At 54.0% G+C, this 27,336-nt stretch overlaps 1 protein-coding gene and 1 long non-coding RNA gene across 5 annotated transcripts; one reads left to right on the forward strand and one right to left on the reverse strand.

Moving 5' to 3' along the window:
• Window positions 1-66: 66 nt before the first annotated feature.
• On the reverse strand, window positions 67-7,452 carry LOC150043698 (uncharacterized). 2 transcript variants are annotated; one of them, XR_016533391.1, is made up of 3 exons: window positions 7,307-7,452; window positions 868-1,025; window positions 67-397 (listed from the first exon to the last, which is right to left on the reverse strand). It is a non-coding gene; the product is annotated as an uncharacterized LOC150043698 (long non-coding RNA). The 2 variants fall into 2 exon arrangements; XR_016533390.1 differs by having other exon boundaries at window positions 67-430.
• A 32-nt stretch (window positions 7,453-7,484) lies between these two features.
• Eml2 (EMAP like 2) lies at window positions 7,485-27,087 on the forward strand. Of its 3 annotated transcripts, XM_090322186.1 has the most exons (22): window positions 7,506-7,963; window positions 10,020-10,238; window positions 10,324-10,447; window positions 10,580-10,684; window positions 12,253-12,281; window positions 13,267-13,396; window positions 15,204-15,353; window positions 16,427-16,496; window positions 16,583-16,693; window positions 16,846-16,941; window positions 17,749-17,883; window positions 18,271-18,370; window positions 19,947-20,101; window positions 20,213-20,338; window positions 21,278-21,409; window positions 22,492-22,559; window positions 22,743-22,831; window positions 23,008-23,105; window positions 23,807-23,894; window positions 24,488-24,583; window positions 25,159-25,289; window positions 26,688-27,087. In XM_090322186.1, exons 1-22 carry the CDS (start codon window positions 7,816-7,818, stop codon window positions 26,811-26,813), a joined length of 2,526 nt encoding a protein of 841 aa, XP_090178312.1. In that variant the 5' UTR covers window positions 7,506-7,815; the 3' UTR covers window positions 26,814-27,087. The 3 variants fall into 3 exon arrangements, with proteins under 3 accessions (XP_090178314.1, XP_090178312.1, XP_090178315.1); XM_090322188.1 differs by lacking the exons at window positions 23,008-23,105; window positions 25,159-25,289; window positions 26,688-27,087 and having other exon boundaries at window positions 7,485-7,963; window positions 24,488-24,577; XM_090322189.1 differs by lacking the exons at window positions 7,506-7,963; window positions 10,020-10,238; window positions 10,324-10,447; window positions 10,580-10,684 and adding an exon at window positions 11,717-11,763.
• The last annotated feature ends 249 nt before the right edge of the window (window positions 27,088-27,336 follow it).

Raw genomic sequence — 27,336 nt, forward strand, 5'->3', positions numbered from 1 at the left:
GAGAGTGAGCAACCAGACATAGCAAGGGACCAGAGTCTAACCAAAATAATAATAACAATAATAATAATAATGTGGACTAGGAGACAAAGAAGGTAGAGATATGGGAGAGACAGAATGGGAGAAGAGAGATATCCATCTAGAAAGAACGCAATATAGAAGCTAAATAGAGACAGATTAAAATACAGTACAGACATCAAGAGACAGCCTGGGTCAGAGAGAGAAAGAGACAAAGACACCAGTGAAGAGGAGAGAGAAAAAGAGGGAGAAGGAGAGGAAGGGGGAGCTGGGAGCAAGGGAAATGGGGTACGATGGAGGAAAGTTGGTCTCACCTGTCCCTAGTCCTGTTCCCCCGGTGCCCCTGTCACCGTGGCCTCCCGTGTCTCGTGTTTCGCCTGAGCTGTGGATGGAGGAGGTGACACGCACTGGCAGCCTGGAGTGGTGGGAGGGGGCAGGGCGAGGGCGGAACTGAGGGCGGGAGGGGGGAGCTCTGTGGTAGAGGGGGGGGCAGAGGGCAGTGGAGTGGGAGTCACCCTCCGGTTTGCCGTCTCCCACTTTCAGCACCCAGGTCCCTTCCAGCCACAGCCACACACAGCCACATTCACACACATGCACAGGTCCATGTCACACCTGGCTCTCCAATCTCACACCCTGATCCTTGCTCTCATTTACCATTTACAACTGCAACCACACCCAGAGGCTCCCAGACTGTCACCTACCTACAGGTGGCCACCATACACACACACACACACACACACACACACACACACACACACACACACACACACCCCTGGGCTGTGCACTCTTTCCACACATAGACAGAAACACAACCCCACTGTGTCACCATCCCAGTAGCAAGGTCACACTCACTGAATGGCATGTGAGCCAGGCCATGTGTGGCACAGGAGGACGGACACTGCCATCTTCAACACGTGTGCTCAGCAGGGGAAATTCACCCAGGTGTGTGTGGCTCCCCTCAGATCCCCCAATCCCGTGGATCATGCGCTGTCTTCAGGCTCCTCTTTGCCCTGGGAGGGAGGGGGAAAGGCAGGGGATGGTTGTACATCTGTCCAGGGTCAGAGGAGAGCAGCTTACCTGGCCCCCACCCCCAGAGCCCTCATCCTCCATCCACACTACGAATGCACCCTCCCCTAGGACCCAGAAGAAAAATGGGACAGAGACCACACAATCTGCCCATTTTGCAGAAGGGAAACTGAGGTCCAGAGCCCCAGGAGAGAAAGAGGATATAACAAGGGACGTGATGTTCACACCAGAAGCTGGAAGGAGACAAGTCTGAGGGAGTGGGGGTGGAGGGGTGGGGGGGGTCCTTGTAGCCTGGTCCCTGGGGGCCTCTCTGCCCTCTGCTCCACATTCCTGGCGCCCTGTGGATCCTGGGAAAGGAGTTGGAAAGGGAGTCTAAGATGTCCCGGTACCTCAAGGAGAGGCTGGGGTTGAGAGGGAGTCTCCTGGGTTCTAAGAAGGCCTGGAGGTCACTCCACTGGGGAATGGGGAGGAAGGATACTAGAAAGGAAGAGGAGGGACCGAGGTGGTGTGAGAGACAGGAAAAGAAACCAGAGTCCAGAAAGATCTAGAAGGAAAGAGAGAGACAGAGAAGGACAGGAAGAGGGGGGAGAGACAGACAGACAGACAGACAGACGACAGAGGTCCCTGACTGGCCGATGCCCAGCTCAGTCTTCCTAGATCTATAACATTTCACAGGATCTGGGGAGGAAGAGCAGGACCACGGGGGAGGGGGCGGTCAGCCAACAGGTTCTGCAGCTCCCAAGCTGTAGGAATGGCCAGGCCTGGTGGCTCACGCCTGTAATCCCAGCTATTCAGGAGGCTGAAACCTGAAGATCATGGTTCAAAGCTAGCCTGGGCCAGGAGGAAAGTCAGAGAGACTCTTAACTCCAGTGAAATAGGGGAAAAAAGCCAAAAGTGGAGCCGTGGCTCAAGTGGTAAAGCTCTGAGTAAAGACACTAAGGTACACACAGACACAGATAGACAGACACACACACATGAAAGACAAATTCTAGAAAACTGAGTCAGAGAAGTAGCCCAGGGCCTTCCTGACTACCCAGCCCCTCAGCTCAACCCCACCCCAGGGGACACAGCTCCCCAAACTGTCAACCCTACCCGTGGTCTTCTGCTTTTCCTGTTTCTAAATTTAGCATCCTGCCTCTCTCCAATCCCCAGCTTCCTCCTCCTTGTCTGTCTTTCCAGACCTATCTGTGTCTCTCTCTGTCTGTCCATCTTCTCTCTCTTACTCTGTCTGTCTCTCTGTCCCTTTCACCCTACCTTCTGCATCCCTCTTTGGTCTAAATCTGCCATTTCTCCTTCTCTCTACTAATCCCACATTCTTTCTCTCTGATTCTGCCTCTCTGATTTCTGTCTGTCTGTCTGTCTGTCTGTGTCTCTGTCTCTCTCTTTCCATTTTCCTCATCATTGCTTTTCTGGTTCTTGACTCTCACTCCCTATGGCCCCTCACCCTGACCAGACAATGCCCCTGCCCAGGAGGCAATAATAGGGAAGAATCTGGAAGGCCTATATCTCCCCCCACACACACTATGGGGCTGTTTTGCCAAGCAAAACCAGTGGGAAGCAGGTGGGGACCTGGGGTGCTGGCAGATGGTGCAGGAGAAATGAGGCAGAGAGATATGGGAAGAAAGGATTTCCTGTGGGGACTGAGGCAGCGATAGCCCTGTGGGATTCAGGACTGAAGAGAGAGATGGTCTCAGGCAGAGGCAGAGAGAGAGAGAGAGAGACAGAGACAGAGAGACAGAGACAGAGACACAGAGAGACAGAGACAGAGACAGACAGAGACAGAGACTCCCTGGGCTGGCTTCAAACTGCAATCCTCAGATTACAGCCTCCTGAGCATCTAGGATTACAAGCATGAGACATTGGCACCCCACTCAACGGAGGCAGCCTCAGGAGGCCAGACCCACCAACATGGAGGAGCAGAGAGATCTCCATTTCCATTCCCGGCCCCACAAAGTGTGAAGGGGACCAATACCAAACAGAAGCCTGGAGAGATGAACAAACAGGTCAAATGCCTGCCCCAAATGTCTGTCATCCTAACTGCTCAAAAGGATGAGATCTGAAGATGGAGGTTCAAAGTCCACCCAAGCAGAATAAAAATGTCCTGGAGACCCTTAGTTCCAATTAACCAGCAAAAACTCTGAAAGTGGAGGTGTGGCTCAAGTCGTAGAACGCCAGCCTTGAGGGAAAAAGCTAAGTAAGGGCTGGAGGTTTTGAGTTCAAGCCCTAGTATTCATATTAAAAAACATGGCCATTGAAAAGATAAAGAACTATGAAACCTGGGGAAAAGGGGGAGAGAAAGAGAGAGGAGGGGAGAACAACCTGGAGAGACAGAAATTCAGAAATACAGAATTGGGGATCCAGAGAGAGTGTGAGACATAGAGAATGAGACAGGAGACAGGACACCTTAATTCCAGAAGAAAAGAGAAGCAGACATAATGAAATGGTTCCAAGACAGAGATATGGACAGATAGAAATAGGACTTGGAGCCCAGAGAGTGGAGTCTGCTCTCAAATACAGAGTTGAGGTGGAGACATAGCCCTCCCCCTGCAGTGTCTTCCAGGCCTGGAGGGGGGTACCTGTCTCCATAGCAACCCCCTCCCAGATCCTCAGGGCAAACGTTGTTCTGACCAGAAGGCAGCAAAGCCACCTTAGCTGTGTTGACATATCTTAGGCTGGCTAGGGTAGGGGCTCCAGGGACCCAGAGGCCAGGATGAGGGGGTAGGATGTGGGCTTCAACCTCCAAGTTTCTGGTAAACATCTCCCCACACCCAGCCACTGTGTCAGATTCAGAGCAGTCCTTGCTTGTCCTCTGATGGTGGAGCATTAGCAAGGAAACCTTCTTCAAGAATAGCCTTCAGGCTAGGGTTGAGTGCTCAGGGATTCCAGGAAGGTATGAGACCCTGAGTTCTATCCCCAGCAACCCCCCAAAAAAAAGAAAAAAATTTTTTGCCAGTCCTGGGGCTTGTACTCAGGGCCTGAGCATTGTCCTTGGGCTTTCTCAAGGATAGCACCCTACCACTTGAACCACAGCACCACTTCTGTCTTTTTTTCTGTGTATGTGGTACTGAGGAATCAAACCCAGGGCTTTATGCATGCTAGGCAAGCAATCTACCACTAGGCTACACTCCTGCCCCTCCCCCCAAAATATTTATTTTTTAGAGGCCAGTTCTGGGGCTTGAACTTAGGGCCTGGGCACTATCCTTGAGTTTTTTGTTTGTTTGTTTGTTTGTTTGTTTCTCAGTTAGTACTCTACCACTTGAGAAACAGCATTACTTCCGACTTTTTTTGTGTACGTGGTACTGAGGAATTGAATCCAGGACTTCGTGTACGGTAGACAAACACTCTACCACTAAGCCACATTCCCAGCCTGTTCCTGAGTTGTTTTTGTTTTTTGTTGCTCAAGGCTGTTGCCCTATCACTGGAATCATACCTCAATTTGTACCTTTTTTGGTCATTAATTGGAGATAAGAGTCTCACAAACTTTTTTGCCCTGGCTTTTGCCTGGGCTTGAGCTCAGGGCCTGAGCACTGTCCTTGGACTTTCTCAAGGCTAGAGCTCTACCACTTGAGCTTCAGCACCACTTCTGGCTTTTTTTTTTCTATGTATGTGTGTGGTACCGAGGAATCGAACCCGGGTCTTGGTGCATGCTAGGCAAGCACTCTACCACTAGGCCAAACTCCTGGCCTCTTATCCAGTCTTTTTTAAAGCCCTTCCGAGTTATTTTATTTATTCATTCAATAAACAGTTCTTTCCTACATTGAACTGTGGTACATTGAACTGTGGTACATTGAACTGTGGGCTCATTCTTCTAATCCTAGCTACTCAAGAGGCTGAGCTCTGAGGATACAGGTTTAAATCTAACCCAGGCAAGAAAGTCCATGGCTCTTATATCCAATTAACCAGCAAAAACTAGTAGAATTATGTATGGTTCAAGTGGTAGAGTACCAGCCTTGAGTGAACAAGCTAAGGGAAAGTGAATAAGTCCTGAGTTCAAGCCTTAATAGTGGCATACACACACCCCAAAACAAACAACAAAATAAGCACTGCTAGCTCACACCTGTAATCCTAGCGGCTGAGGAGGCTGAGATGTGAGGAGCACAGTTCAAAGCCACCCTGGGGCAAGGAAGTATGTGACACTTTTTTTTTTTGCCAGTCTTGGGGCTTGAACGCAGGGTCTGGGAATCATCCTTAGGCTTTTTCAAGGCTAGACCCCTACCACTTGAGCCACAGCACCACTTCCAGCTTTTTCTATGTATGTGGTACCAAGGAATCAAACACGGGTCTTCACGCATGCTAGGCAAGCACTCTATCACCAGGCCTATCTTGCAGCCCCTGTGACACTCTTCTTTCCAATAAAGTACTCAGAAAAAGTCCAAAGTAGCAATCTGATTCAAGTGGTAGAGTACTAGCTTTGAGAAAAAAAAAAAAAGCCAGGGACAGCCAGGGGCCCTAAGTTCAAATCCCCAGACTGGCAAAAACCAAAAACCACTAAGAGAAAGAGAGAGAGGGAGAGGAGAGAACAAAAGAGTCTATGATCTCTCTTCTCCATCCCCTCCAGTACAACCCCCTTCACATCTCCCTGTGAAAACACTTACAAGGAAAAGAGCTCCATCAGCTGTACTCAAAACCACCATTAGCGAATGCTTGACAGGCATTCCTCATTGGCCCTGCTCTTCTTCCCTCTTCTCCCCAGCTGTGGGCATCCAGAGAACTTGGCAGAGGGAAAACCAGGCTACTGCACCCAGGGCCCTGCCAGTGTCCAGCCCCTGGGTAGTAGGGCTGGGAGCATTTCAAGGATAAGAAGCTGTGACTCATCTATGCACATCACTTCCTTCTATCTCCCCCCTCCCAGTCTGTCATTCTATCATTTTGTCATTAATCCGGGGCTTTAGTCCCCTCCCCCACATCAGGATCAGCACAACCCTGGGTTCCCATAGTCCTCTGGGGCACTCAGTACAGTCTGTTCCTATTCTTATTTTGTTGTTGTTTTGTTTTTACCAAGCTTTGTTTCATGAGACTTGAACTCATGGCTTGGACTCTGTCCCTGAGCTCTTTTTGCTCAAAGCTAGTGCTGTACCACTTTGAACCACAGCACCAGTTTTCTGGTGGTTCACTGGGGATTAGAGTCTCCCAGACTTCCCTGTCCCATGCTGACTTTGAGCCTCAATCTTCAGATGTCAACCTCCTGAATAGCTAGGATTATAGGCATGAACCACTGGTGCCCAGTTTATTCTATTTATGTTGGTTTGTGTTTTGAGCTGGGACTGGGGCTTGAACTCATGACCTTGGTTTTGGCCCTCAGATTTTTCACTTAAAGCTGGAGCTCCACCACTGCTCCACTTTTGGTTTTCATTGGAGGTAAGAATCTCTATAAGCCATTTAGCATGGTGTATGCGGTCATTCTAGCTACTTAGAAGGTGAAGATTGCCGTTGGAAGCCAGCCCAGGCAGAAAAGTCTATGAGACTCAGACTAACTACTCCAAAACCAGAAGTGGAGCTGTGGTTCAACGTGGTAGAGTGCTAACTTTGAACGAAAGAGCTCGGGGTCCACGATCAGGAAAAAAAAAAAGTTTCCAGCACCAAGGACAGAGCTTGGAGAGTCAGGCTCACAGGAAAAAGGTTAGGGAGAGTCACAATCTCTCACTTCCCAGGTTCCCACAGTCAAAAAGCGGAGAGGGAGGGGACTCAAGCCCACCTCAGTCTGGCCCCCAAGTTTCCACTTTGTGCCTGGGTGGCCAAAGGCCAACTACTTCTGCTCTTGGTCTCCTGCCTGCCAATCACGGTCTGGGTCAAGGTGAAGTGTTTACCTTCAAGGGATTAGAGACTGGACGAAGGCGGTCCTGTATTCCTGAAATCCATCATCAGGTTTTCTACTCTCCCTCTCTCCCCCCCCCCCCCACTTCCGAGCCAGCTCCGACTGACACGGCCAGCTGGTCCCCCCCCCGCCCCCCCAGCTTCACAACTGGGCGAGTCTCATAACCCGGCCTGGATGAGCCGGATGTGGGAGCTCAGGGCCCGAGCTGCGGGAAAAGCTGGAAGGCGAGGGTGGGGACGGACAAGATTTGGGAGGGTCCTGGTAGAATAATGAATCTGCTTAGCGGAGCCCGGGGAAGAGGGGGGGGCGCTGATGGCTGGGATGAAGGGGAAGAAGAACTTTAGCTCCCCCAAGATCCTGGGGGCGTGGCTAAGCGCATGGGGGCGTGGCTAAGCGCGGATAAACAAGGCCCCCGGGAGAATCAGCTCCAGGGCCGAGCCTAGTGGGTACCTGGGCGAAGGTGGAGGCTCTAATGTGGGGCCCGAGCTGTTCGAGGGGGCTTCCAGTCCAAGATGAAGAAGATGGCATGGAAGGGGAAGACGTAGAAGGAGGTCTTCCTCCCCTCTCGTCCCCCTCCCAGAGCTGGTGCCAGGGGCTCGGTGGCTACGCTTCAAGCTGAAAAGCCAAGGAGGCCCCGCCCCTTCCAACCTGCCTGCGCTCCTATTGGTGGACGCTCCTGAGCGACAGGCTCTCATTGGCTCCGCACGGGCGAGGGCGGGGCGCAGCTAGAGAGAATACAGTAGTTTATGGGCGGGACCAGACACTACCTAGGGGGACCCGGGCCCAGCCAATCCTTGGTCTGAAGATTGTGGAGGGGGGACGAGGGTGTCCCCCTCCTCTTTTTCTCTCCGGGGCATTCTGGAGTGGGGGGGGAAGAGATGACCCCGGTGCCAGGCTCGGCGCCTGCCGCCTGATGCTGGGTGGGCCGAGCTGGGGATGCTGGTACGAAGGACGTTGCTATGGCAACGGGAGGCAGGGCCTGGGGGGGGGACCAGGCCCGGGCTGGAGCTGGAGGGGCCGGTGGTGGCTGTGGTGGGGCGATGGCGGAGCGCGGTCCAGCCTTCTGCGGCCTCTATGACACATCCTCGCTGCTTCAATACTGCAATGGTGAGACCCCCCCCACCCCCGCAATACCCTCTCAGTTCCCACCTTTGATCCTGCCCAGGCTTGGACCCATCTCCTCCAGCCCTAACCTCCTTTTCCCAAGTCCCTGCTCCCCTCTCTTACTGTAACTCTCCTCTTTTCCTGGTTGAGAGTGTCCTGATCTCAGGGCAAGCTTCCCTGATTCCCTAAAACCAAAATCATGCTCCCCTCCCCCAACTCAGGTCTTCTGCTTCCAAGGGAGCAAAACAGAGAGAAGGGGGCAGGAACCTAAGAGCCTATGGTTGGGGAGAGGGAAAGCCTTGGGGTCCACTGAGCCTGGAAGTCTACCCTCTCCTTCCTCCCTCAAGCCTCTGGAACCCTTCGCTTTTCTCCTTAGCAGCGGGAAAAATTAGAGGGGGGAGCAGGGTGAGATTTGGTGTTGAGCTGAGGATAGGATGTGGGATGGGTAGGGTGCCACAGCACTCTTTCTCCACTGTACCCCCAAAATCCTCAGCTCTGCTTCTTCACCCATTAACCCCCTCCTTTCTCTCTAGGCATCTGAGTATTATCAGAAAGGTCACTGTGGGTGTCAGGTCTGGATGAAGGGGACAGGGCAGAGGAGGGGAGAGGAGAAAGAGGGGTGTAGTATGTCTGGTCTCTGGGCAAAAGAGCTGGGGCCAAGGAGCATGGTCAGTAGGAGACTTCAACCATGGGGGTGAAATGAGCAGGCCAGAGCCTCCCCAAAATGAAGCTGGCTTCTCAGCGCAGGGGTGAAGTACCAAGGTGAAATTAACTTCCATTTCACTCAGAGGTCCTGAGAGGGGCACCATCTTCCAGTTTGGAGGTCTCTCCTGTGGGCCCTTCACCCAGAGCCCTCTGGAGCTGGCAGAGGGCCCATAATGACCATTTTGTCCTCCTCTGTCCCTCTACAAGACAGGATGACATAGTCCCTGAGCTTGGGCCAGGAAAGGACTTAGCCAGAGAAAGGCTATGTGTCTGAGCACAAGAGACTCCTCCTGTTCCTTCTTCCTCCCCTTCCTTTTCCTCTAAAATGAGTAGACTACTACAAGCACTAGAATTTGGGGGAGAATAAAGTATAAAATAACAGTCAGTTACCTTCTAGATTTATTGAGCAACTACCATAAGCTGGGGAAATTGCTAGGTGTTTTGCATGGGCACACTTCAGCTTGCAAATAACAGGTACTTAAAAATATATATATATAGTACTATTATTGGTAGGTAGGAAAGCGATATAGCACTAATGAAGTCCCCTTGTCCCCCCACCTCACCGCCAAGCTGTGTTTGAATGACATCTGGGGTATTTCTGCCTACGCATTTCAACCTCTCTCCTTATCAAAACACATAAACTGGGAGAGTCCCTTCTGTGGTGGGTTTCAAGTCCGGTCAGTGCTCTCCCCCTTACCTGGGGGAGGCCCCCACCCTTCTCTGCAGATCCCGGCCGGACCTGCGAAGTCCGGGGTGGGGGCAGGGTGGTGAGCCTTGGCAGGCGATTGGGCTTTGGTGGAAGGGAGGGACGGAGGGGAGGGACAGGAGGCTGCACTGCAGAGCCCCGCAGGCAGGCAGGGCGGACTAGGGACGAGGGATAGCAGGTGCGACCTCTACGGCCCGTCCCTGTCTAAGCTACCATCTTGACCTGCACCAGGCCTCAAGCCAGGGCCTCCTGGGCTGTGGCAAGCAATGAGTCTGGGTATGCGTGCTCTGGCCTCTCTCACTTTGGGTGGGGTAAAGGGGGGAACGGGAAGTACCCCGGGTTAAACAAGAGGGGAAGAGCCAAATCTGGTGTGCAGGGGGTGGGGAATGAAGAGGGACAGCGGCGAGGTAGGAGAAGGAGAGGCTTGCTTCTCCCTTGCGTGGGCCTCCTGGGTCTCTGCGCGGCCCGCACCTCCCCCGGTCCGCCGCCAGGGGTCGCCAGAGCTCCGCCCCTGCGGCCGGCTCCAGGGGCGCCCCCCCCCCCCCCGCGCCTCTTAATTGACCAGCTCTGGAGCATCCCAGACCCGCGGGAGCCCGGCGAGGGCCCCGTCCTCGACCTGCCTCCCCCCCCCCCGCGCACCCCTTCCAGATGACAATTTGTCGGGCACCAGCGGCATGGAGGTGGACGACCGCGTGTCGGCGCTGGAGCAGCGGCTGCAGCTGCAGGAAGACGAGCTGGCCGTCCTGAAGGCGGCGCTGGCGGACGCGCTGCGTCGCCTGCGGGCGTGCGAGGAGCAGGGGGCGGCGCTGCGAGCCAGGGGCACCCCGAAAGGCCGAGCACCCCCGCGTCTAGGCACCACCGCCTCGGGTACATCGATGAGGCTTGCCACGGGAGGGAGGTGGGAGGGGCGGGGCCCTGGAACTCACCATCTTTGGTCCCCATCTCTCTTAAGTCTGCCAGCTCTTGAAAGGCCTGCCCACCAGGACGCCCCTCAATGGCTCGGGACCCCCACGGCGCATGGGTGGCTATGCCACCTCTCCATCTTCCCCCAAGAAGGAGGCGACCTCAGGGCGCAGGTGAGGTGCTGGGGGGGGGGAATCTTCCTCCTCGGTGTCTCCGATTCCTCCTGGGCTGGGGTGGGAGGGACCCGGCAGGGTGCGCGCCCAGCACCGTGCGACATCCCGCCCTCCACCCCCCCCCCCCCGCAGTGGCCGTCGCTACTTGTCCCCAGAGCGCCTGGCCTCGGTGCGTCGCGAGGACCCCCGCAGCCGCACCACCTCCTCCAGCAGCAATTGTAGCGCCAAAAAGGAAGGGTAGGTGTAAGGATGGGGTCCTGGGAGGCGGGGCCGGGGGTGTAGGATCCGGACCCCAGGCACCAGGGCAGAACCTGCAGCCGGGTGTGCTCGTTCAGAACGCCAGCGCAGAAAGATGCGCGGCCCGGGGCGGGGCCAGCATCGGGGGCGGGGCCCCGTCCAGCGGGCCGGGGACCCCGGAAGGCGGATCTAGGGTCCCGGCCTGCCCAGGGAGCCAGGGAAGTGGGGCCTGCTCTGGGGCTGGACTATTAAGGTAAAAGAGAGGCCACAGTTGGCGTCTGGGTGGAGTCAGGGTCCAGAGCCTCAAGAGTTTCGGTTGAGAATGGAAGAATAAATGACAGGGTGTGTTTGCAATTTGGAGGGTGTGTCCTAGGCCGAAATCACACCTTAGGGGTGCAGCCAAAGATCCTAAGACCAAATGGGTCTGCACCGAGCTAGCGGAATCCCCCGCAGGATGGTGTTTTGAGAAATGGGCGTGGGCATCCGTGGGCGTGGCCCGCGCCCTCAGAGGCGGGGCCCATGTGGTGTCTGGGGAAGGAGAACTCAGCACAGGGACTGGACCAGGGGAAAGTGGTCAGCGGGGCCCGCAGGACAGAGGCGACCAGAGCAATGGGGGAGCAATAGAGGCGACAACCCAGGGCAGGGCTAGGAGAGGGTGGGTGTGGTCAAGAACGATGGGCGTGGCAGAGCGTTAGGCGGGATATTATAAGGGGCGGAGTCTGGTGGTGGGCGGGGCCACGTTGTTGGTGGGCGTGGTCTCGCCTTGGGGCGTGGCTAAGGCACCACTGGGTGGAAATCAGTCCTGTGCCCTGATAAAAACCAGAGCCTCGCGTGTCAGGCTCGACGGGGCGGGGAGGCGGGGCTGCGCCGCCGGCCCGGGTCGCGGGGAGCGTCGGGGCTGCAGCGACGGCCGGGCCTTGGGGCCCGGGTGTCCCCCAGGGGGTCAGCGCGGAGGGCGGGGCAGGGCGCGGCGGCAGCGCGGGCGCCTCTCAGGGCCGGAAGCGGCGGAGCCCGGTCTCCGGCTCCACCCCCGGTCCCGAAACTCCGCCGGCCGCCGCCATGAGTAGCTTTGGAGCTAGGTGAGACCCTCCGGCAGAGCCCCCTGCTCCCCGCTGCCCTGGGACCTGGATCCCAGCCCCCCTCGGTCCCTGGGGGGACCCAGGCCCGAGAGCCTCACCGCTTTGCCCCCGGCCCCTGCGAGAACTCATAGGGACACGCCCCTCCGCCCTCCAAACTTGGGAAGTGTAGGGGCGCGGGCGAGCTGGGGGGGTGCACCGTGCAGTTTAGGGAGGCGGGGGTCTCCCCTCTTCCAGGATCTCCCTCCTCCGGCCACTTCGTGCTGAGTGATCTCTGGCGATCGCTGCCTCTCTGGGCCTGTGTCTTAGGCTCTGCAAGATCAACCGAGCAAAGCACACGGCCTGCAGAGAGGCAGCGCTCTGCTCCTTACCGGCCTCGTCCTTCGACAGACCTCCAAGGGCCCTGGGTGGACGGGTGCTTCCGTCCCCTTTCTGACCTGCCTGCTAAAGCTTCTCCTTTTTTTTTTTCATTTATGCATTATTTCCTGCCAGTAAAACCAAAGAAGTTACCTTCAGCATGGGTGAGTGAGGAGGTTGGAAGGGGCCTAGATTGAAGGGGGGAGTCAGTCAGTGACCTGCCAGAGTGACCTGGCTTTTTGCCTTGCTGGCCTGAATTTCTTCACCTGTTTTTGTTTTTGTTTTTTTAAATTTTTATTTATTTATTTATTGCCAGTCATGGGCTTGAGCTCAGGGCCTGAGCACTGTCCTTGGACTTTCTCAAGGCTGGAGCTCTACCACTTGAGCCACAATACCACTTCCGGCTTTTTTACCGAGGAATCGAACCCAGGTCTTCTGTGCATGCTAGGCAAGCACTCTACCACTAGGCCAAACTCCCAGCCCCTCTCCACCTGTTTGTATTTATTTATTTATAATTTTTTTGCCAGTCCTGGGCTTAAGCTCAGGGCTTGAGCACTGTCCTTGGATTTTTAGCAAGGCTAGAGCTCTACCACTTGAGCCTCAGCACCACTTCCGGCTTTTTCTAAGTATGTGGTACCAAGGAATCAAACCTGGGTCTTCGTGCATGCTAGGCAAGCACTCTACCACTAGGCCAAACTCCCAGTCCCTCTCCACCTGTTTTTAAAACAGTGAATCTGAGCCCAGTGCTGGTGGCTCAGGCCTGTAATCCTAGCTACTCAGGAGGCTGAGATCTGAGGACCACGGTTCAAAGCCAGCCTGGGCTAGGAAGTCTGTGAGACTCCAATGAACCACCAGAAAACTGGAAGTGGACGTGTAGCTTGAAGTGATAGTGCATTAACCATAAGCTCAAGGACGATACCAATGCCCTGAGTTTAAGCCCCATAGCCCACAAAATAAATAATAAATGAATAAAAGTTGGACAGGCATGTCATCCTAGCTATGTGGGCAGGGTTAATAGGAGGATTGCAGTCCAGGCCAAACTAGGCAAAAAAAAACCCACAAAAAACTGGGGTGTATGGCAAGGCCTGTGTTCAATAGGATCAGGGCTGGGTGCTGGCCTGGCCCTGACCTATAGGGGTGTCTTGGCAGAGGATGGGTCGGTGAAAATGTTTCTAAGGGGCCGCCCTGTGCCTATGCTGATTCCTGAGAAACTGGCGCCCACCTACAGCCTGGACACTCGCTCAGAGCTGCCTCCCTGCCGCCTCAAGCTGGACTGGGTGTATCCTTTGCTTCTATCCCAGACTGGGTATTCTGTCCCCCCCACAGCAGGAGGAAGAGACTTGGAATCCAACCTGGGGCTTCCAGGGCCTCAGTGAGGAAGACTGGCTCGGGAGAGCGGAGGAAAGCATGGGCGTTGAGATGACCTTTTAGGATTTATGAGTGCCAAGAATGTTTGTGGTTGTTTTTCTTGATGTGGTCAGAGTTCACAGAGCTGAACTTCAAACTAGCGGGGAGGCAGCTGAGACTCCAGAAAGCACAGATTAATGGAACACCATCACCTGGGGTGATTAGGGGAAGAAATGGGATTTTGTTGTTGTTGTCGTCATTCAAGAAGGAATGAGTGGGGAGCGGGAGTTTGGCCTAGTGGTAGAGTGCTTGCCTAGCATGCACGAAGACCAGGGTTCGATTCCTCGGTATCACATACATAGAAAAAAGCCAGAAGTGGTGCTGTGGCTCAAGTGCTAAGAGTTCTAGCCTTGAGGAAGCTCAAGGCCCAGGACTGGCAAAAAAAAAAAAAAAAGGAATGAGTTAGCTAAGAACAGAACTAGAAAGAACTGAAAGGAGAACATTGGAACTGGCATGCCTATAATCCCTGCTCCTTGGAAGGTAACAGAAACAAACGAAAAGTGGTAAGAGGAGCAAGCAACAGAGAGGGTTATTCTGATGAATGTATATGCACAATTGAAAAAAGTTTACAAAGTGAAACATGGAGAGGGTGTGGCTTAAGTGGCAGAGCTGGGGCTGAACCCGTTGAGTCCCCAGTGCAGAAGGGGGGAGGGGATTTCAGACCAAGGGTGCAGCAGGTGCAAGGGTTCTATGGCCAGGGCTTGTGGTGTGTTCTAAGCTCTAAAAAAGACCAGCAGAGGTTTTCCTCCTCCCTCTGGCCTTGGTTTCTTCCTTGCCCAAGTCGGGAAGGTTGGCAACATGCCTTGGCATTGTGGGAGCCAAGAGCTTTCTGCAGAGGGCTGGAAACATCCATGGGAATCAGGCTGGATTGTCTGGCATGGGTGGCTCAGCAGCTGAGAGAGTTGGCTTGATACTACAGAAAGCCGGTCCAAACTTCAGCTCGCCTTCTCTACAGCCACCATGGGGTGGGATGCAGTGGTTTTGAGTAGAATGGACAGAGACCTGACACAGGTGGAGAAATGTAGGCAGCAGAGATAGCAAGTACAAAGGCCCTGGGGTGAGAACAGGGAGTGTCTTACTTCTGCCATCCCAGCTACTTAGTAGGCTGAGATCTGAGAATCATGGTTTAAAGCCAGCTTGGACAGGAAAGTGTGTGGGGTTCTAATCTCCAGTTAACCAGCAGAGAGCTGGAAGTGGAAGCATAACTCAAGTGGTTGGGCAACTAGCCTTAAACCAGAAAGCTGAAGAACAGTGCCCAGGCCCTGAAATCAAACTCCAAGACACACACAGACACACACACACACAAACACACACCCCACTGGTGACTCACACCTGCAGTCCTCTGTTACTCAGGCTGAGATCTGAGGATCACAGTTCAAAGCCAGCCCAGGCAGGGAAGTCTGTGAGGCTCTTTTCTCTGATGAAGGACCAGAAAAATGGAAGTAGTACTGTGGCTCAAAGTGACAGAACACCATCTTTGAGCAAAAGGGACAGCACACAGGCTCTGAATTCAAACCCCAGGACCAAAAGAACCCCCAAAATGACATGGATTTGCTTTGTTGGGAGATGTTGGTTTGCTCCTTGTGGGGTCAAACAGGCAGAGGAGGCCAATGGCTGATAGCTAATGGTGTCAGCCACGGTGAAATACAGGCTCCTTAACCCACCCCGGGCGTCTCCAGTTATGGCTACCGAGGCCGTGACTGTCGGGCCAACCTCTACCTGTTGCCCACGGGGGAAGTGCTATACTTCGTGGCCTCCGTGGCCGTGCTATACAGTGTAGAGGAGCAGAGGCAGCGCCACTACTTGGGACACAACGATGACATCAAATGGTGAGTGAGGGCAGGACCAGTCCAGGCTGTGGGCAAAGCCAGCCAGCCGCCCCCTGCAGAATGTACTAGAAAAATGTGGGTTCATATCACTATTCCAGATGCTGATGACTGCATGCGTGGAGTTTCTTCCTCAAAGCCAGGCATGGAAGTGCTTGCTGGAATCCCAGCATTTTTTTTTTCTTTTTGTTTAGTTTTGAGCCAGTACTGAGGCTTGAACTGCAGAGCCTCTCGTTCTCGCTTAGCTTTTTCACTCAAGGTTAGGGCTGTACCACTTGAGCCCCTTCTGGCTTCTGGGTGGTTTTCACTGGAGATAAAAGTCTCATAAACTTTTCTTTCCACAATCATTCTGAAATGTGATCTTCGGATCTCAGCCTCCTGAGTCGCTAGAATTACAGTTAGGAGCCACTGGCAACCAGCCTAGAATCCTAGAGTTTGGAAGTTGGAGGTAGGAAAATCAGAATTTATATAGACTTATAGGGTAGTGGGTTACTTAGTAAGCCCCTGTGAAACAACAAACTAACAAACAAACCATTGGAAAAACAAAACATCCACAACGAAAAACCAACGCTGCAACCTATACCTGTAATTCTAGCTACTAACAGGGCTGAGATCTGAGGACTGCAGTTAAAAGTCACCTTGAGGGCTGGGCATTTGGCTTAGTGGTAGAGTGCTTGCTTAGCATGCACAAAGCCCTGGGTTCGATTCCTTGGTACCACATACACAGAAAAAGCCCTAAGTGGTGCTGTGGCTCAAGTGGTAGAAGCACTAGCCTTCAGAAAGCTCAAGGACAGTGCCTAGGCCCTGAGTTCAAGCCTCAGGACTGGCAACAAGATAAAATAAATCTGAGAGGACATGCCAGCCACATTGTGGACTGGACCCCTTGAAATCTGCAGGCCTTTGTGTTGGGGACTCAGGCCTGAGCCTCCCCTACTGTGTTCTGAGCATGCAGACAATGTCTCGTGACTAAATGTCTCCGTGGACCAGTTTGTGGCCTGAGTCGCCAGCCTGCTGCAAAAGGGGGTCCCTGTGAACCCTTCTCGCGAACGGTGTCCATCTGTCCCCTCTCTCCTCAGCCTGGCGGTCCACCCAGATATGGTCACCATCGCGACCGGCCAGGTGGCAGGCACCACAAAGGAAGGGAAGGTAAGGGCAGCACGAGGCCTGGCAGAAGAGAGCGTGGACACGGGGAGGCCGAGCAGGCCCGGGTGACAGGCCTCTCTTTCCTGCAGCCGCTGCCACCCCATGTGCGCATCTGGGACTCAGTTTCCCTCTCCACCTTACACGTGCTGGGCCTGGGAGTGTTTGACCGTGCCGTGTGCTGTGTGGGTTTCTCCAAATCGGTAAGTCTTTGCCACAACCCCATCTCACTGAACTGCATCTTGCAAAGGGTCAGTGGCCAACAGAGGCCAGGCTGCAAGCACAGGGTGTGGGGAACGGGGGACCCTGACTCCCTCCTCCTCCCTCCTTTCTCTCTCTCTCTCCTCCTGTTTAGAATGGAGGCAACCTGCTGTGTGCAGTGGACGAGTCCAACGATCACGTGTTGTCTGTGTGGGACTGGGCTAAGGAGGCCAAGATTGTGGATGGCAAGGTGGGGTGGCTGCCCTCCTCCCCCCCCCCCAGCCATGCACAGGCATTTTCTTTCTTCTTTCTTTTTATTTTTTTTTTCCAATCCCGGGGCTTGAACTCGGGGCCTGAGCACCGTCCTTAGACTCTCTCAAAGCTAGAGCCACTTGAGCCACAGCACCACCACTTCCGGCTTTTTTCTATGTATGTGGTACCAAGGAATCAAACCCGAGTCTTTGTGTATGCTAGGCGAGCACTCTACCACTAGGCTAAACTCCTGGCCTCCATGCATGGGCATTCTGACACCAGGTAGACTTTGTGTCCTGCCTTGGCCATTGGCTGCTGTGCGACTTGGGAGAAATGACTTACCTTCTCTGTGCCTCCTGGGCTGCATCTGCAAAATGAGGACTATTGCCTTTATCAATGAAGCCTGGAAGGTTCTAAGTCAGTGCCTCCTGGTTAGGAAAGGAGGAAGAGTGATGGAGAGCCGGCGCTCTGCAGTTAGCCCTAGGTGAGCTGTGTGGCCGTAGGTCAGTATCTCACCCTCTCTGAGCCCCACTTCCTGTGCGACGAGCCTGGGGTGCTCATGTTAACTAACAATGCGTGTACAGTGCTCACAAGGGACATAGCTCAGGGGAAGGCTTCTCAGAGTCCCAGCTGCCAGAGGTCACAGAGATCATCTCCTTCTCACTCCTGCCTCAGTTTCCCTACACAGGAAAGGTATAGGCAGATAAGTCGTACAGTGCCCCCACCCCCCCAGCTGTCAGGGCATGCTGTGTGGGGATGCTGGTGACCCTTATGTCCTGAGGCCAGTGTCCCCTCCCCTGCTCAGAGCTCCACAGAAGCCGTGCTGGTGGCCTCCTTCCACCCCACTGACCCCACATTGCTCATCACCTGTGGGAAATCCCACGTCTACTTCTGGAGCCTGGATGGGGGCAGCCTGAGCAAGCGGCAGGGCCTCTTCGAGGTGAGTGCTGGCTGGGGGCAGGGATGTCTGGTCCTGAGAAAGGCCAACAGGGGACACTAAGCTGACATGGAGAGACAGCCCTGATGGCCCATAAGGCCAGCCCTGGTCACAGATGTCCCCAGAACTCAGCTTTGCTATCCACACAGTGGGGAGATTTCCCCTGACCACTCCAGCGTGAGGACTCAGTGGGAAAAAGGACCCAGCAGGGAGGGAGGGGGGGTGAAGAGGCGCAAGAAGCAAGAGGGAGAGGTGGGGAGGTGCAGAAGCAGGCCCCAGGAGGGTCAGAACCTCCAGTGGGAGGCAGGCGGTGGGGAGACCCTCCTGCCAAAAGCATCATGGTCCTGCCTCAGTGACATGCTGGCCCCTTCCCCTCTCTTTCTACCTTAGAAACATGAGAAACCAAAATATGTGCTGTGTGTGACCTTTCTGGAGGATGGTGACGTAGTCACTGGAGACTCCGGAGGAAACCTCTACGTCTGGGGCAAAGGTCAGTGTCACTCGCTTGCTTATCCCCAGCGCCATCTCCCAGACTCTTTCTTTTACCCTGCCGTGGGTGGTGGTCAGAGAATCATGCCCGCCCCCCCCCCCCCCCCGCTCCAGTTCCTCCATGGAGGCTCAACTCGGTACCCTGAGTCTGCCTCATTAATGTTTGTTGGTTCCCAGGCTTTTCCTCTGCAGATCAAATTAGTGATGGAGTCTGACGTGTGAATGGATGGATGAGTCAGCGGTAGATGGATGTTGATGAGAAGAAGGGTAGGTAGGTGGATGAGGAGACAGAGGAGTAGATGGATGGATGGTTGCTGGACAGATAGAGGATGAATGGATGGCTGGGATGGGGGGATGGATGGATGGATGAGTGGATGTGTAGGTGGTAGAAGACCAATGAGCACATGGATGGATGAGTGAAGGATGGATGGATAAGTAGATGGATGGGTGGATGGATGGATAGACAGATGGGTAGATGTATGGAAAGAGTAGACCAATGGAGGGATAGATAGGTAGATTGATAGGTGGGCTGGATGGATGGATAAAGTAGATGGATGGGTGAGTAGATGGACAGATTGATGGGTGGGTAGATAAGATGGATGAATGAATGATAGATGGATGAGTAGATGATGGATGGATGGATCGTTGGATGGATAAATGATGAATGAATGGATGATGGCTGGATCAGTAAGTGATAGATGAGTGGGATGGATGGAGTGGTGAGTGAATGGATGGTGGATGGATGGATGAGCGGATGGGGGCATTGTGGGTATATGAGAGGCTGGCAGCTGGTGGGAAGGGTGGCTTGATGGACTGATGGCTAGATCAGGAGGTAGATGTGTGGATGAATGGACGGGAGGTGAGTTGATGGGTGAATGAACAGGTAGATGGATAGGTGAATAGACCAGTGGATGAGTCAAAGGGTAGGCGTGCAGACATCAGGAGGGTTGATTTAGTGGGTGGATGGTAAGGTGTTGGGTCCACAGTGGTGGGTGGGTGGGAAGTGGAGACAGGGCAGGTGGCAGATAGAAAGGTCACTGGATGTGAGGGCATCAGTGCCTCACACCTGTAATCCCCATTACTCAGGAAGCTGAGATGTGAGGGTCTTATTCAAACCCCGCCTGGGCAGCAAAGTTCATTAGACGTATCGCTAATGAACCTGCAAGCCTAACATGGAGCTGTTGTTCAAGTTGTAAAGTGCCAGCCTTGAGCACAAAAGCTCAGGGACAGGCTGGGAGTTTGGCCTAGTGGTTAAAGTGCTTGCCTAGCATGCATGAAGACCCGGGTTCGATTCCTCCGTACCACATACATAGAAAAAAAAGCCAGAAGTGGTGCTGAGGCTCAAGTGGTAGAGCTCTAACCTTGAGAAAGTCCAAGGACAGTGCTCAGGCCCTGAGCTCAAGCCCAGGACTGGCAAAAAAAAAAAAAAAAGCTCAGGGACAGTGCCCAGGCCCTGAGTTCCAGCCCCAGGACAGGCACCAAAAATAAACAAATGAAAATGCCCAGTGAGTGGACCCCGGGAGGAGGGCTGTCCGGGGCTCAGTCCCCACGCTGCCCTCCGCCCCCTGCATCCCCAGGTGGAAACCGCATCACGCAGGCCGTACTGGGAGCCCACGAGGGTGGCGTGTTCGGGCTCTGTGCCCTGCGAGGTGGCACACTGGTGTCCGGAGGCGGCCGGGACCGCCGGGTGGTCCTGTGGGGCTCTGACTACAGCAAGCTGCAAGAGGTGGAGGTGAGGAGGGGTTGGACCTCTGTGAGGGGGGGAAGAGGAGGTGGGGGGCGGCCCCCTCCCCACCAGGGCTCACTCTGCACTCTGCACCCTCCCCACCCTATGAGCCCCTAGGTCCCTGAGGACTTTGGCCCGGTGCGGACGGTGGCCGAGGGCCGTGGGGACATGCTGTATGTAGGAACCACACGGAATTCCATCCTGCAAGGCTCAGTGCACACTGGCTTCTCGCTGCTCGTGCAGGTGAGTTGTTCTCCCATCCTCCTTCCCTCCCCTTTGTTTTTCTGTGTCAGTACTAGGGCTTGAACTCAGCGCCTGGACAATGTCCTTTAACTTCTATGTTCAGCGCTGGCACTCCACCACTTGAACCACAACTCCACGTATGGCATTTTGGTGGTTAATTGGAGATTAGAGTTTCATAAGACACTGCTGCCTGAGCTACTTCAAACCACGGTCCTCAGATCTCTGCCTCCCGAGTAGCTAGCATTACAGGTGTGAGCCAGCGGCATCTAACTTTACATTGTTTTACAGATAGATCTTGCTAGCTTTGCCCAGGCTGGCCTTGAACTTGAGAACCTCTTGCCCTTGCCTTCTGAGTACTGGAGATACATGCATCACCATCCCCACCACCCCTCTGCGGTCTCCCACCTCATGCCAGTCCTGGGGCTTGAACTCAGGGCCTGGGCATTGTGTTTGGACACTTTTAGTTCAAGGCTAATGCTCTGCCACTTGAGCCACATCACCACTTCTGGCTTTTTCTTAGTATGTGGTACTGTGGATGTGAACCCAGGACTTTGTATATGGAAGCCGAGCACTCTTACCACTAGGCTACACTCCCAGCCCCTCACTCCTCCTTTAAGTTAACAAATTCCACTTCCCTTCACCAGCTCTCACCTCAGAATCCCGCCCTGGTCAGGGTCACTCTGCCCCCATCTCGCCCTTTGCCTTTCACTGTGCGAAGGGGAAAGCAGGGTGGAGAGAAAGAGGGGGTTTGCATTGAACCATACACAGGAGCAAGAGGCAGCCTCTCGTGGAAGGGATCCCGCTGGGGACAGGTCTGGCCTGGGTCCCCCCAGGTCGGGTGGGCTGCTGAGACTAAAGCAGAACGTGTCTCTGATATCCGAGGTAGCTGGGGAAAGCCCATATTACAGGCTCCATTCTGCTGTTTTCCATTCTCACCAGGGGCATGTGGAAGAGCTGTGGGGTCTAGCCACACACCCAAGCCGGGCACAGTTTGTGACGTGCGGGCAGGATAAGCAGGTGCATCTGTGGAGTTCAGAGTCCCATCAGCCGCTGTGGAGCAGAACCATTGAGGTATGGGGCGTGGGGGAGCAGACACCCCTTTCCACACCAGAACTCCGTGCTCAGTGAAGTATCAGGTAGGAACCACACAAGGTCTTTTAGGCAGAAGAGTGCAATACAGGGAGGTGGACGGGCCCTGCTCTACCACTGAGCCACACGCCCGGCCTATGCCTTACCTTTTTTCCTTTGATTTTGAGACCATTGGGGTTTAAGGGCCTTTGGATTTGCTAAGCATGAACTGGATAAGTGGAGCCCTGCCCACTGGAGCCATGGCCCCAGTTCCTACATGTTCCTTGGGTATTAGGTATCAAAAGTCTTAAAAATAAATAAATTTATATATACATATACGTGTGTGTGTGTGTGTGTGTGTGTGTGTGTGTGTGTGTGTAGCCAGATGCTGGTGGCTCGTGCCTGTAATCCTAGCTACTCAGGAGGCTGAGATCTGAGGATCACTGTTTGAAGCCAACCTGAGCTGAAAAATTCCTGTGAAACTTTGTATCTCTTAACCACTAAGAAACTGTAAATGGTGCTGTGGCTCAGAGTAGTAGAATGCTAGCCTTGAGAGAAAGAGCTCAGGGACAGGGCGCAGGCCCTGAGTTCAAGCTCCATGACTGACAACACACACACACACACACAGAGCTGAGCACTGGTGGCTCACATCTGTAATTCTACCTCCTTAGGAGGCTGATATTTGAGGATGCCAGTTCAAAGCCAGCCTAGGCAGGAAAGTCTTGAGATACTTATTTCCAATGACTCATCAGAAAGCTGAAGTGAAGCTGTGGCTCAAGTGATAGAGTGCTAGTCTTGAGTGAAAATGGTCAGGGATGGTGCGCAGTCCCTGAGTTCAAACCCCAGGATAGGAAAGCAGGGAAGGAGAGAGGGAGGGAGGGGAAGGCACTAGAGCCCCAGAGACCAGAGGGATGTTTTCTGTTCAGGACGACATGCTCCAGGAATGGGGAACGCTTTGCAGGGGTAGGTTCCTGGATAGTAGCCAGGTGAAGAGAGACCCTCTGGAAGGCTGTGGGTCAGGGAAGGGACAGGGAAATGGCCAGACATCCCAGGGCCTCAGCCCTGCTTCTTGGTTGCCTTCCCAGGACCCTGCCCGCTCTGCAGGCTTCCACCCCAGTGGCTCTGTGCTTGCCGTGGGCACGGTGACTGGCAGGTAGAGCTAACTTGGCATTTGGGGAGGGCTTCCCTACTCTCACCAGACCCATCCATTAGTCACCTACTGTTTCCCAGGCCCGCCCTCTCCACATTCTTGCCCTCTTCCTTGGGATCCCCCTAGGTTCCTGCCTCTCCCAGCCTGCTCAGCTAACTTCTTTCCCCACCACCCTTCTCCTTACAGATGGCTGCTGCTGGACACGGAGACCCATGACCTGGTGGCTATCCACACCGATGGCAACGAGCAGATCTCCGTGGTCAGCTTCTCCCCAGGTGGGTGCAGGCCTGGGACCCCCCCCCAGGGGCGGGGGAAGGCTCAGAGCCATGGACAGGAAGGCCGGGGGAGGGCAGGGAGTCGTAGGGGTGGGGCCTGGGTGACGGAGGGGTGGAGTCTGGGAGAGAAGGGGGCGGAGTCTGGGTTCCTCCTCATAGCCCCTCCCCTCCCCCAGACGGGGCGTACCTGGCCGTGGGCTCCCACGACAACTTGGTGTACCTGTACACGGTGGACCAGGGCGGCCGCAAGGTCAGCCGCCTGGGCAAGTGCTCGGTGAGTGGGCCGTGGCCCCCAGCCCGCGCCGACACCCCGCCCAGAGGGTGCACAATTAACCGATTTTCTACCTCAAGGGAAACACGACTTCCGCACTCCAACCTGAACCTGGCCTGACTGCATCCAGGCCTCTGAGCCTGCCACTCATCCCTTCCTGTGTTCTGAGCCCGCCCCTTCGTGTGGCCCCGCCCCTCACACCGCAAGCCCGCCCCTCGCCCCTTCGTGTGGCCCTCCCCTCACTGCCCCTTCTGTGTGGCACCGCCTGGCACCCGACAGGCCACGCCCCTTCCCGTGGCTCCGCCCTCTGTGTGGCCCCGCCCCTCACACCACAAGCCTGCCTCCTTCCTGTGGCCCCTCTTGTTATAGGTTCGTCCCCTCTTGTAACCCCGCCCTTTACACCCTAGTCCTGCCCCTTGGTGTAGCCCCGCCCCACGTGTCCGAAGCCTGACCCCTGTGTAGCCTGGTCCACTTGTTCCAAATTGCTACCCAGTTCTCAGTACTTTCATGTCAGCCTGCCCATCAAGACTGGCCCCGCCCACGGTAGTCTAGCTTTCCTCCACCCTCAAGGCCTGTGTGCGCCTCCACTTGCCTTCCCCACCCTCGACCGTGTTCTCACCCCTACACCCTTTCTGATCTAATCCTGCCCCCTTTCCTTGGTTCTGTCCTCTGGCTCTAACTCAGCCCCTTGTGCCCGTCCTCAGGGCCATTCCAGCTTCATCACCCACCTGGACTGGGCCCAGGACAGCAGCTGCTTTGTCACCAACTCCGGGGACTATGAGATTCTGTACTGTGAGTGCACTGAGACTCAAAGCCAGTTCCTTCTTTGTCTCATTTGCATGTGATTTGCATACGGTCTTCCTGAGCTTTGTGTCTCCTGGCTGAGCTCCTGGTTCTGTCCTTGCTTGGAACTCAAGGGCTGCTGTTCTGATTTCCATCCTGAAGTGCCCAGCTTAGAGCCAACTTCCCTTTTCTGGCTGCATGAGGTGTAGGTTTGGGGGTGTCTGGTGTCAGAATCTAGCTTTCTTTTAGAGACATGGAAAGACCACCAGGAGTTTGGCCTGGTGGTAGAGTGCTTGCCTAGCACGCAGGAAAATCCAGGTTCGATTCCTCGGTACCACATACATAGAAAAAAAGCCAGAAGTGGTGCTGAGGCTCAAGTGGTAGAGCTCTAGCCTTGAGAAAATCCAAGGACAGTGCTCAGGCCTTGAGCTCAAGCCCAGAACTTGACCAAAAAAAAAAAAAAGAAAATCCTCTGAGACATGGAAAGATCTCTGGAATCTTCTTTCTTTCTCTTAAGACCTCAGTTGTCGGTTATGTGGGATATGTTTGGGTTCAGACAGAGCTTTGAAAGCCCTTTACACCTCCCTGATTTTCTGCTCCAGGGGACCCGTCCACCTGCAAGCAGATCACCAACGCAGATGCAGTGAGAAACATTGAGTGGGCCACCGCCACTTGTGTCCTGGGGTTTGGGGTGTTTGGTAAGTTTCCTGCCCAGGCTGGCTTTGAACCCCCATCCTCAGATCTCAGCCCCCTGAGTAGCTAGGATTACAGGTGTGAGCCACCTCACCCAGCTTCACTGTCTCTTCTTCGTTACCTCTCAGAGTGGGGATCTTACTCCTTTCATTGTGTGGAGACAGCAGCTGTGTTAGAGGAAAGGGCAGAGAACCCTTCTGTTTGTAAGGAAGTGAGACCCTATGGCTGGGGAGTTGATCCTAGCCCATAGTTACCCCATATGACTATAGTACCTCGGTGCTGACCCTCAGCGGGGCGATCCTGGGACACTGCAGTGACCATGACCATGCTTTCCTAGACAGTGATGACCCAGGGTGGGAAGTTCTGAGTCAGGGAAAATGAACAGGGAGGACATGTACCCTGGTCTAGGAGGGAGTCAGGAAGGCTTCCCAGAGGAAGAGACATATGGATGAAGTGGAGAGGAGAATGAAGCAGTTCTGAGTGGTACAGAGAGTTTAGTTGCTTCCTTGAGAAGCCATAGGCTAGGGCCTGCTTTTCCTGGGGGCCTTGTCTGAATCTGATCTCCCCAATTCATTCACAGGGGTGTGGCCTGAGGGAGCAGATGGTACAGACATAAATGCTGTTGCCCGTTCCCACAACGAGAAGCTGCTGGTTTCTGCGGATGACTTTGGCAAAGTCAACTTATTTAGCTACCCCTGCTGTCAGCCTCGAGTGAGTCTTTTTGGAGGGCCTGATGTGTCTTCCGGGGGGGGGGGGGGGGGGGGGGGGGGGAGGCTCTCCTAGGAGGGAGGGGTTAGGAGCAAGATTGAAGCATCTGGTGCAGGGAGTTTGGCCTAGAGGTAGAGTGCTTGCCTTGCATGCCGGAAGACCCTGGCTCGATTCCTTGGTACCACCTACATAGAAAAAAGCAGGAAGTGGTGCTGAGGCTCAAGTGGTAGGGCTCTAGCCTTGAGAAAGTCCAAGGACAGTGCTCAGGCCCTGAGCTCAAGCCCAGGACTGGCAAAAAAAAAAGATAAAAGCACCTTTGGTTCAGCCTCAGGCCTTTCTGGGCCTCAGTTTACCTACTTATCCAATGAGAACACTAGATTTGATCCTAAAGACTTTTCTTCACTTAAAGATCAATGAAAAACTGCTACTTCCCCCCGCCCTTCGGTTGGGGGGCTTGAACTCATGGCCTGGGCACTGTCCCTGAGCTTTTTTACTCAAGGCTAGCACTTTTGCCATTTGAGCCATGGTGCCACTTCCAGTTTTCTGATAGTTCATTGGAATAAGATTCTTACAGACTTTCCTGCCTGGCCTGGCTTTGAACCATGACCCTCAGATCTCAGTCTCTTGAGTTGGTAGGTTTACAGGCGTGAACCATCTGGGCCTAAGTAGTCGAGGTTTGAACTCAGATCCTGGCACTTGGTAGGCAGGCAATCTATCAGTTCAGCTCTGTTTTATGTTTTATTTTTTTTATTTTGCCTGTGGCTGGACTGTATCAAGATATTCTTATCAATGCCTCCACTGTAGCTGGGCTTACAGGCTTGTACTACCATTCCAGGCAAAACATTTTCCTTAAGGCAACTAAAAAAAAACAAGAGCAAGGACCAGGAGAGTGACCTAATGGTAGAGTGCTAGAGTGCTCACCTAGCCTGCATGAAGACCTGCGTTCGATTCCTCGGTACCACATACATAGAAAAAATCAGAAGTGGTGCTATGGCTCATGTGGTAGAGCGCTAGCCTTGAGAAAGCCCAAGGACAGTGCTCAGGTCCTGAGTTCAAGCCCCAGGACTGGCAAAAAAAAAAAACAAAACAGGGTGGCAGGGCTCACACCACTTTTTCATTATTATTTCTTTTGCCAGTCCCTGGCTTGAACTCAGGGCCTGAGCACTGTCCTTGGGTTCTGGCAAAGCTAGAGCTCTACCACATGAGCCACAGCACCACTTCTGGTTTTTTTCTATGCATGTGGTACCAAGAAATTGAACCCAGGTCTTCATGCATGCTAGGTAGGCCCTCTACCATGGGCTAAACTCCCCTTCACACCACTTCTTGAAAGCATTACAGAGAAGATGTGGGGTGCCTTGTTGACCTCTGGCCATTTTCTCATGTCTCCCCCTCCCCCCACAGGCCCTCAGCCACAAATACGCTGGGCACAGCAGCCACGTGACCAATGTGGCCTTCCTGTGGGACGACAGCATGGCCCTGACCACGGGGGGCGAGGACACGAGTGTGCTGCAGTGGAGGGTGGCCTGACGCGGTTGCGTGGAAGTCAAGTGGCGGGGAGGAATTCTATTTTCAGGAGATATCTATTGCTACCTAGAGTAATATATATCCAGAGTATGTCTATAGCCAAAGGGCCTACAGGGGGGCAAGGGTAAAAGTAACTAAAGTCTATTTATCAGGGTGGGAAGAGGGCTTACTATGGTTTGGGGGAACCATTGAGTTTTGGTTTGTGGTATTTTTTTTAAGTTTATTCTTTTATATATATAAATATACATATATACATATAGAGAGAGATCATCCAAAAATAAAGATATGTGCACTGAATTGAGGAGCCAGGTTTTCTGTATTGGCTGCGTGCAGAGAACGTAGGGATTGTGTGATCAAGAACTCATTACTGACTTGATGCCTGCAACAGAAATCAACTGGCTCTAACTCGAGCCCACTTCCCGCTGGCCTTGAAACTCACTTCTCCCAATCTCTGCCCTTTCTTGGTCCCTGCTGCCTCTCCCCCCTCTCCCCCCCCCCCACACCTGTAGTTGGAATTACAGGCATG

The sequence above is a fragment of the Megascapheus bottae genome, chromosome 31, assembly GCF_031878675.1.
Source record: "Megascapheus bottae isolate mThoBot1 chromosome 31, mThoBot2.hap1, whole genome shotgun sequence".
Classification (NCBI taxonomy): domain Eukaryota; kingdom Metazoa; phylum Chordata; class Mammalia; order Rodentia; family Geomyidae; genus Megascapheus; species Megascapheus bottae.